We start from the raw sequence: 10,777 nt of genomic DNA, 5'->3' as shown, positions 1-10,777 counted from the left end.
GTTTGAACATACCCTAATGCTCTAACTCAAGCCCTGGATCACAGCTCTAGCTGCGACACAGCCTGTTTGAAAGCTAATAGACAACCTATAAATATATGAAGGTACATGCTCTAGAATACTAACTAAATTCACCAGAAAAGAAAAAGGCACTAATCGAATATGAAACCAAAACCTAAAGCCATAGTCTCAAAAATGAAGATATCCATTGAACAGTACAAAAATAAGTTAATTAATCCATGTTGGAAAGAAACAGTTGACCACAACTGCAAGCATACAACATATACACAAAAGACGCATACAATGATAAAAACAAGGTGTGATAGAGCAGTGGAGGACACAGCAGGTCGCAATATCTACAGAGAGTACAAAGAGACTACAAATTGCACGTTTCACAATCCTTCTTCAGGGCGAGTGAAGGATTGCGAAACGTGTGTTGGAGGGTGCGGTTAGAGGACACGGCAGGAGGCTTGTCTGCAGTATGACCAATTCAGGTCTGTAACGCTTGTATTTTATGTTGTCATGCTTATAAATTTTGGACTAATATCATTCTTCCCCTACATGGGATTATATTTATATGGGATCATCAGCAATGTTTTTGGTTTTAGTTTTGGTTTTTGGTCTTACCTTTGATGTAGTTTGAAGTATTTACATTGCGTCTTGTGTATATGTTGTGTTTGCAGTTGTAGTCAACTGTTTCTTTCCAACATGGATTAATTAAGTAATTTTTGTACTGTTATTCAATGGATATCTTCATTTTTTAGACCTTGGCTTTAGGTTTTGGTTTCATGTTTGAAAGTGAAGCCTGAGTTAGAGCAGGTTGTAGTGGAAGCTGCATATATTTGCAGCTTTCACTACAGCCTGTGCGAAGGAAAAGGGGCCGATGGGGGAGGGGGGATGTGTTGGCAGAATGAAAAGAAAGGCGAAACTGTCATTTTGCTCCTGTCCCTGTGTGGTTGTAGATGACCCCAGGGGAAAGGGTAACATGAACTTTTCTTCATGTTATCAACCCCCATTATCAATCATAGTGCATACTTCCTCTTTGAATATTTAAAAAAAAAAAAAAAAATGTAATCATCCCGCTGAGCCTAATTTTATGGATGCCACGACCTAGATGTTTACCAGCTCCTGGTTCGCGGTATCAAATTAGTCACACCAAGTATTTGTACAAACTTTGATGTTTTTGGGTGGTGTATTTCACACTGTGCCTATCTTCTCTGTACCCAATCTTTGGTGTAAAACCGGCTGACCACATCTTTAGCGCACCCATTACACGCTAGTCATAGCGATAACGAATGTCACTAGAAAGGAATGACTAATCAATTTTCCGGAAATAAATGTATCGTGTACGGACTCAATACAAAGTCTATGAGCCCGTACTCCGATAAATCGGCTTTCCGGAAAAAGCCGAACAGAAACTAAGCAGCTGAGCCCTCACGCGAGCACTTCAGCTGCTTCGTTCTAGCAATTGGTGGGGGTCTCTGTGCTCGGACCCCCGCCAATCCAAACTTCTGACATGTCACTATGACATGTCAGAAGTCTGTCGAACGTTTAGCTATACTGTAAGTTTAGCGAATTGCGATTGATAAGGCTGTGTTTGCACTTTGCGGTCAATTAGTCTTTTTTTTGGGGCAATTGTACAGCTTTCTTTTCTCCAAAAAATAGCTGCAAAAATGCCGAGTATACTTTGTTTGCATAAAGGGTCTGTTTGAGAACTAATTTTTGACAAACTTCGTGTCATAGTGACATTTCATAAGTTTGGATTGGTGGGGGTCCGAGCACTGAGACCCCACCAATCACTAGAACGAAGCAGCAGAAGTGCTCGTGTGAGCGCTCAGTCGCTTCGTGTCTGTTCGTTTTTTCCAGAAAGCCAATGTATTGGAGTACGGGCTCATAGACTTTGTATTGAGTCAGTACACGGATACATTTATTTCCGGAAAAAAACGAACCGACACGAAGCGGCTGAGCGCTCACACAAGCGCTTCGTTCTAGCGATTGGTGGAGGTCTCAGTGCTCGGACCCCCCACCAATCCAAACTTCTGACATGTCACTATGACATGTCAGAAGTTTGTCAAACGTTTAGCTACACTTTTAAGTCACAATGTTGAATTTTCATGCAATTTTTTGCTTATAATCACGGTTTGATTCAAAGTCGGTGAAGAGGGTGTGTATAAATTAAGTTGTATTTTTATACACATTATGATATCCTTTCTCAAAAAATGTAGATTTTGGTAGCATAGTAGGAGTTTGCAGTATATATTTAACACCGTTGTGGATGACATTAAAAAAGAGCCCATTCAATATTTTGCTGTTTATGAGATCACAAGCTCTTGTTGATGTATGTGGTATATATGAGCTTTGCACACATTGGTCTATTATATTATTTTTGTGTGTAGACCTCTGCTTGTGTGCGAGTTTTAGGCGCAAATGTTATGACTTTTTAAATCATTCATGTCTCTCACAAAGTTACGTGAAGGTGGACATGGCTGTTAAAATTATGTCAAGACAACTGCAATGGTCAGGTTGTATGCTTTCAGAAAATATATAGGGTTTGGGGTGCACTCACTTTTCAAGGTATGTATTTCCTGTATTTTATAGTTGGTTACCTTTTTATTTCCAGCAGAAAACTAGATTCTTGGTCTGTTCAAATCTGGTGATTTTATGAATACTTGTGCATGTAAACATAGGCATAAATGGTATGTATAAACTCTGCACATACTAGAGTATGTTTACTTGGCTTATTTTTGGGCCGCAAACGACTGAAAAATCTGAAGCAGAACGCCTCCAACCATCTGCCCATTGATTTCAATGGGAAAAACTGCGTTCTGTTCAGACAGGCAGCTTTTTTACATGGCCGTTTTGAAAAATGGCCGCATAATAAAACGGCCGCGAAAAAGAAGTGCATGTCACTTCTTGAGATGTTTTTGGAGCCATTTTTCATAGACTATAGAAAAACAGCTCCAAAAACAGCAGTGAAAAATGTGAGCTGCTTAAAAAACGACTGAAAATCAGGGGCTGTTTTCCCTTGAAAATAGCTCCGTATTTTCAGAAGTTTTTTAGTAAGCGTGTGCGGATAGCCTTGAACTGAAATTTTTAAGACTTGTAGTGCATCTAAATTTACCCGCTTGGGTCACACTTTTACAAATATAAATTTTTATGCATTTTTTTTTTTTAATTAAAATTGCATGACTGTGCTGGATTGTATAAAATTCTGTATGGCATTTTGACAGTGTGGCAGGTGTCTACCCTCATAAAATATAAAGGTATGGGGTCGTAATATGATTTTTTAAATTTGTAATTTAGTTTTTATTTGTACATGTCAAAAGAGTGAAAATTGTCCTGGCTACCAGAGGTGCAATATGTCCAAAAGATTGATGCTAGGACAATTTTGTCTTATCCCCACTGTAGGAGTGAAAAAGTATTATTCTATTTTGCACACTCTGACTTACAATTGTGCACATATTGCAATGCAGTGTATACATAAAAATAATACGTTAGAATTATACGAAATGCCATATATATCTTCTGCTTTAGCCCAGAAATGTAGTCCTCTGCAAAATCCACACAAAAGTATCGCCATCATTGTGAGATTATTTTCATCTTTTTTTGTTCCAACAAAACAAAAATATTAAACTAATAAAAATGAGTATGTTAAAATAAAAACACAATTAACTAAAATAAATAAGTAATATTTTTACAATCCAGGTAATCTGTGACAGTCAACGAAATCTGAGTCTTGCACACATGAGTTTGTAGTAAATACACTTTATATGTACAGTCTCTGAAAACATATTTCTGGTTTACAGAGGATCAAATACATCTCGTGATTTTCAATGCATTCGTTGCTGTCCATTTACAATACCAAGTTTACACGCATTGAAGAGTCCACATTTTTTTTTTATATAAAGTTACAAATTTAAAATGTAACAAAAAATACTCAGACATTTTATTGTTTTGTATATCGGATGATAAATTATGTACCGGTTAACACCAGACCGCGTGGGGGTGCGTTCATAACCTTTAGTGTTAGATAATAAAACAAAACAATAAAAGAAAATTAACCCATTCAATCCTACAACGCACTGCGAAGCAGGCTGCTCAAGCATTACATTGGTTAAAGGACAAAGCATTAAAAGCTGCAAGTGGACTGTTGGAGCACTATACAGATGGAGCATGCGTATTTGATCAAATATACACGTATGGCTGCTTCCCTTAGTATGGAGAAAACGTCAAACTATTAGGTGCTCCACTTCTGAGTGGCTTGCTGCGTCATGAGAACAGCACCATAAATATCAAGCAAACATGCTCCATGTGAACAGTCCATAAACAGTCACAAGCTGCTCACTGCTCCCGTCTTTACAGCAGAAATTCTAATACACATATCAAACCAAGATTAACATAGGTGTGTAATATTTGTTACTTTTGTAGTATGTGTTTCAGCATTCTGAATATGGATAACAACAATTGAAAACTAAGCCTCCGTCACTACAGACCAAAACGTCATACAACAAACAATAATTATGAGGAATGTGCAAAAAGCAGCACTGCTGGAGATGTACAGACCACTTGATACAGAAATTAAGAGTGAAGTTTAAAGCTTAAGCCAGGCTACGAGACAATGGCAATTACTCAATTTACCCTGCAAATATTACAACTGTTGGTAATGGCGGGAAAAAAAAATGCAATTAAAATTGTAATTATGATAGAAAAGCGTGAAAGAAAGCATTAATTATAAGTTAGGTAGGTCCTTCAATAATTAGTCTTCAATCATGTGAATAAAACGCAGATTTTCAATGCACAGCTGCGGCGGTACATGTTGTTGCAATCATGTACCCTTTCTTAAAGGATGCTGTTCATAAGGCAGTGGATAACCAAAATCAAGATTCCAGTCGTTTTTAAATTAATAATATGAATAACAATAGTCTGTCATGCCATCGGTAAAATATACCATGTGTGGTGACGACAGCACTGTGCGTCTTAATGGGCTGTACACCGGATACTATCTGGATGGATCACCTAGCTTCTAGCATACTCATTACTCAACAACTGCGCACCCGGGTAAGGTTGGGGTAAAGATACAACTTCACAGGGAGTCTCTTTTTACCTCAATATTTAACTTTTTTACCGATGGCATTCAGAATAAAAATGTACCTGCGCGTCAGTGTCATAAAAAATAATAACATTACACTATACATCTGATTGACAGCAACTCTCGGAACAAGCCTTACAGTGTATAAAAATAGCTACGTAAAAAAATTTACATAAAAGGCAAACAAAACAAATTTTCAGTGCAGACATTTACATAAAAAAATAACAGAACACAACATGGTAAGCTATCATCATGGCTGTTGGAACAGTTTTTCTTGATCCTTTTCAGGGATAATTTTCCTCATAATCCTGGGACAACTTGGTACAAATGTTTAATACTTTGACCATGAAAATTTGCAGTTCCATTGTATATATTCCATTAAGTACAATCCACATTCATGCTTCAAACTGCTCATCATGGTTTCCCTACAAACACAAAATAAGCATTAGCTAGATATTTAAGAAAAGACATCTGATCAATGAAGATTCTTCCCTTACATCAGTATAAAGATAAATCAGATGCAAGCACCAGCTATATGACTATATATGATGTCCTCTACTGCTGTGTAAAGACTCGTTTTATATCGGTTTACCAACATGGCTGCTTTTAAACTATGTTCAGATGATGGATTTTTCCATCCGAAAAATTTGTCACTGATATGCTCAAGAATCTCTGGCAGAAATCCATGACCCTTGGATTTCTGATGCAAATTTGCAGTTTCAACGGCAGCAGATCTGCGTACAGATTGGCCTTATTCAATGGGACTACCGGACGTGGTTTTCGCGTGTAAACTACGTCAAGAAGTCACATGTCATTTTTTTTCTGCGACGCGGTTTTCAATTTCGCGTGCTGAGAATTCCCCATTAACATCAATGAGATGTTTTTTGTAAGTGGATTTCATACGTATTTCAGCGGGGATAACGAAATATGCATAAAAATCTTCTGGTTGAAGATGGCCTTACAGATCCCATAAGTGGTTGTCACCAAACTTTTCCAGACCCATTAAATAACTGAGCTTAAACATTTCTCTTTCCAAAATGAATGCATAACCAATAGATTTGCCATGTAACTCTTGGAAAGGCGGGTGACAACACCTGTTGGGAGATGGAATGATGGTCAATTGGCTTTCCTAGAAACAAATATAACTAAAAGAGGGATGAACAGAATCTTAAGCATTAAACAGGAGTCAACATAAGTACCTATATTTACTGACATGTGCATTTGATTTTTTGTTTGGGGGTGGGAAATACCATGACAACTTCACTCTGCAAATGATTTGGTAATAGAGAGTAAAAATAACCAAAAAACAAACAAACAAACAAACAGTTAAACGTGTATTCTCAACGGAAACATTTATGGTATATCCACGTGATATGCCATAAATGTCTGAAAGATCCAAGTTTCAGCCCTGGATCCCAAACCTATCTCCAGAATTGGGTTACCTGAACCCACATCCAGACAGATAATGTAGGAGGAGGTGGCATGTAGAAATAAGTGAGAACACTTCTGTACAAATATACAATTTCATATTTCTCAGTTATTGTTGCTTTGGTTGACATTTTCAGTAGAGCCAGTATTCAGTATAATGTACTATAAATCAGTGACATCACAGACATTCATGTCAAATATTCATGAGGCACCGGCTGCTGATAAATTGATTGTCAGACTCATGAATTCTTCATTGTGGGTATGAACCAGGTGCAGTATAAGGAGAATTTGCAAATCATACAGATTCTCTTATGCAAAGTTTAAGCTGTGCTTTCCAAAAAAGGGAGTCGTATTTATGCGAGTATTGGATTACAGTCATCCCAGTAACGCTGCTTTGTGAAACATATTTTTACTTGTGAAAGGAAACAGATTTGGGAAAAGAGATTGATAAGTGGAACCTACCTTGAGTATTGTGTTAGTTATAGAATTCTTATGCTTCTGCTTTATGATTATTTTCTTCTAGCTTTTTGTTTTCTTCTGTATTACCAAGTTCTTTACCTACATGTTTTGATGCTGAGCTAAATAATATAAAAAATATGATCATTAGAATGAATATCAACTTGTAATGTTTAATGAAATATATATATTTTTTAAATCCACATATTTGGAAATGCATTGCAGGGAAAATGGTTAATCTTTCAACACTGTCCAGGGTACAATTACACGCTATATTCTTGAAATTACAGGCATAAAAGTAAGTTACGTAGTAGCAATTAAAATATTAAAGAGTACTTATCCTGAATGTGTAGGCTTCTTTCCAAAGGACCATATACACTATTGTCCCTCGGCAATGCATTAGGATTACAGCCAAGATATTCAGTAAAATATTTCCCCTTCGTTAAATTAATGTGGTTTCAGGAAAAATGGATTTACAGTTTATGAAGAATGAACACCCCAAATTGTTTAATACTCCACAATGATCGAGAAAGTTAGAAAATTGAAGGTATATTATTCTGTAAAGGGTAGGACTTGTATCACAGTAAGGAAAGTGACTAAAAAACGTAACATTTTCATCACTATGTCTGACTTTTGCCATAATATTTATTTAGAAAAGTAAGCAGGCAGCCCACTATGACACGCTCCTGCTGCACTGCATGATGGTTAGGGATAAGGTTACAACTTTATGCCTGTATAGATCTGTAGAAGCAAATGAGTCAAAAATTTCAAAAGCAAAACCATCACAAATAAGTCTTTTCTCTGAGGTTTTTTTGTTTGCTAGTCAGCAAGAACAACATGTCTGCTGTGAAAGATTAGTGATGTAGGATGTTATCACTTCAAGCTAAGAGAAGACACTTTGTTCTTTAACCCCTTCAGGACGCAGCCCTTTTTCAAATGTTCCCTTTTTTTTTCTCCCCACCTTTCAAAAGATATAATTTTTTTATTTTTCCGTCTATATCGCCATACGAGGGCTTGTTTTTTCCAGGGCAAGTTGTAATTTTTCATGGCACCATTTATTGTACCACATAATGTACTGGGAAGCTGAAAAAAAATTATTTGTGGGGTGAAATGGGCGAAAAACAGCGATTACGTCATTTTGGGGGGGTTTTGTTTTTACGGCTTCGATCAAAAAGGTACAAACGACATTCATCTTATTCTACAGGTTGATACGATTACAGGGGATACCAAATGTATATGTTTTGTTTTATGTTTTACCACTTTTAAAAAAATAAAACAATTTGCTAAATTAAAAAAAAACTTGTCACCGTATTCTGAGTCATAACTTTTTTATTTTTCCATCAATTTAGCGATGTGAGGGCTTAAGTTTTGCGGGGCGAGCTGTAGTTTTCACCGATACCATTTTGGGGTATATGCAACTTTTTGATTACTTTCTATTTCATTTTTTTTTCGCGCTAAGGTGACCAAAAAACAGCAATTTGAGTGTTTTATAGATATATTTTTTACAGCATTCACCAAGCGGGTTAAACAATGCTATATTAGGACTTTTACGGGCGCGGCAATAATAGTTATTTTTTCAACATTGGTTAAGGGGAAAAATGTGAAAAGGTTTTTGTTTTTTTTAACTTTTAATACTTTATTGTATTTGGAACATAACAAAAATCTTTATTTAACTGTTTTTTACTTTTTTTATTAGTCCCCCTAGGAGACTTGAAGCAGCGATCATTGGATCGCTTTGCATGATATACTGCAATACTAATATATTGCAGTATATTGTGATTCTGACAGTCTCCTTTGAAGCCCTGCCAGAGGCAGAGCTTCAAATGAGTACAAAGATGGCGGACCTGGGGGCTTTTGTTCGGCCCCCAGGCTGCCATAGCAACCGTTGTGACCGGCCGATCGTGCCGTGGTGGGGGGGGGGGGGGAATGCGATCGCGTGTTTGAGGGGGCGCCCCCCTGACACTAAGTGCCGCGGGCGGACTCAAAGTGAACTTTGAATCCGCTCATTGCAGGGAGGTGTGGGCTGCGTGTAACAGCCGTCACCTGCTGTGTATGGAGCGAGCTCAGCCTGTCAGCTCGCTCCATACTTCCCCTTAACCCTCTTCACGTACAGTTACGGGATTTTGCATGAAGGGGTTAAAAGAAGCACCTGCATGTAGTACACACTTGAACATTTAAAAGGTCCTGTTCACATCATACTTGAGCACACCGTTTGGCACTGGTAATTGCTCCATAGGGCTTCATTCACCCAACAAAGGCCCCAAAAAAGTGTCTTTATAAAATCAATTGGGCTGCTTCAGGTCGGTATACATTTTTTTTTAACTTTATAGGTTAATTGCATCGGCATACAGTAAAAAAACTTATCCTGCAAGGTATACAGTACTTTTACAATGGGAGTCAATGGGCGAGGCTGGAGCTGAACGTCGGGGTATCTATTTGCCACACATATCTGATAGAAGACTCAAACTTGATGTGAACAATGCCTAAACTGCAAATGAAGCAAGAGTCTACTCTTAAATTGGAAATCTACCTTATAGAGGAGCTCTGTCAGAAATCCAGCAAGTACTCTACCACGAACCCTTCATTAGTAATGTCGGGAACAAAGGGGGTTCAGTTTTCCTTTTGGAAATTCGGGGAAGGGAGCGTGTCACACTTAATTGACCATGAGAATGATACCGTTTGACATGACCTACTATGGTTTGCCTTTTCACCACCGCCAAATTATTACGATTATAACAATTACGGTGAATGAATCAGGGAATTACAATGTAGGTCAGAATAGGACTAGAACATATGTACTTATTGCTATTTGCTTGTAGAAATTATTGAGAAGATGTGACCCGACTCTAGAAGTTATCACTACATCTTGGATTGTAGGCTTTGTTGGTGTTGACAGTACTATAGTCATCACCAAACACTGGATCAGCAATGATCTATCCCCGGGAAAACAAAAGTATGAACATTATTTATTGGAGAATCTAGCATACGGTTTCTCTAACCATCTATGCAAGGAGTTCTGCCATTTTGAATACATGAACACTGGATAGGCCCTGCAGAAGCAACACTTGGTCTACCAAACTTCTTTTCAATTGCATTTCCAGATTATACAGCCAGAAAAATAAGGCGAGATAGATAACGTGTTGAGCATTTCTGGCTATCGTTTTCAATATTTGTTGAATGTTTAGGTAAGGGTAAACATGAAGGTGTCGCACTTTTCTATGCAAAAATAAAGGTTTATCCGGGTTCACTTCTAAATGCTGTAGTTCACTTAGTTTCCTGAAAAACATATACGTTCTTGTAATGTTAAACAAGACCTCTTTAAGCCTTTTATACAAATTGGCACGCTAGTTTGTCGTAGGTCATACCAGGACATTGGGTTTAGTTTCTTTTAAACCACAGCCATACTGTAGCTCTTGTCTAGACTTCCCTAGGAACAATATACAAGGCTATACACTATTACATGCATAACTATCAATTGTTATGATGAATCAGTGGTCAGAAGCTGGCTGCCTCTGCACACACTTTGCAGCTAAAACTTAATGTAACACATACTGATAATAAAGACAATATGACAGACAATGAATTATATGGGCTGGATGAAGTAAATGGAAAAAGGGGAAGCAGTTCTTTATTGTAGAATATACAGTAGATAAAAGTTTATATGTGCTATCTTTTCTGCTTTTCACTATTTTTTTGTATCTGAAGCTATTTTTTCTCATCAGTTTCTGAGCTGTGTATGAAACCAGTATGTGCCATTTGCATTTATACAGCAGATTATGTTGCAAAAAATAGAGACATAGTAAAACG

The 10,777-nt window shown here is 37.4% G+C and overlaps 1 protein-coding gene across 2 annotated transcripts in view; it reads right to left on the bottom strand.

Annotated features, from left to right (window-relative positions):
* Nucleotides 1–3,746: 3,746 nt before the first annotated feature.
* The window catches only part of ALCAM (activated leukocyte cell adhesion molecule), a 98,954-nt gene continuing 91,923 nt past the window's right edge, over nt 3,747–10,777 (bottom strand). For both annotated transcript variants that reach the window (XM_075852806.1, XM_075852805.1), the window contains 2 exons: nt 6,977–7,092; nt 3,747–5,511 (listed from right to left, as the gene is read on the bottom strand). In XM_075852806.1, coding sequence (XP_075708921.1) covers nt 7,005–7,092 — 88 coding nt within the window. In that variant the 3' untranslated portion in view covers nt 3,747–5,511; nt 6,977–7,004. The remainder of the gene's footprint in view (nt 5,512–6,976; nt 7,093–10,777) is intronic.

Source organism: Rhinoderma darwinii, chromosome 2, assembly GCF_050947455.1.
Source record: "Rhinoderma darwinii isolate aRhiDar2 chromosome 2, aRhiDar2.hap1, whole genome shotgun sequence".
NCBI classification, from domain to species: Eukaryota; Metazoa; Chordata; class Amphibia; order Anura; family Rhinodermatidae; genus Rhinoderma; species Rhinoderma darwinii.
Note: the sequence above shows the minus strand (reverse complement) of the source record. Positions and strands in the feature narration are given on the sequence as shown.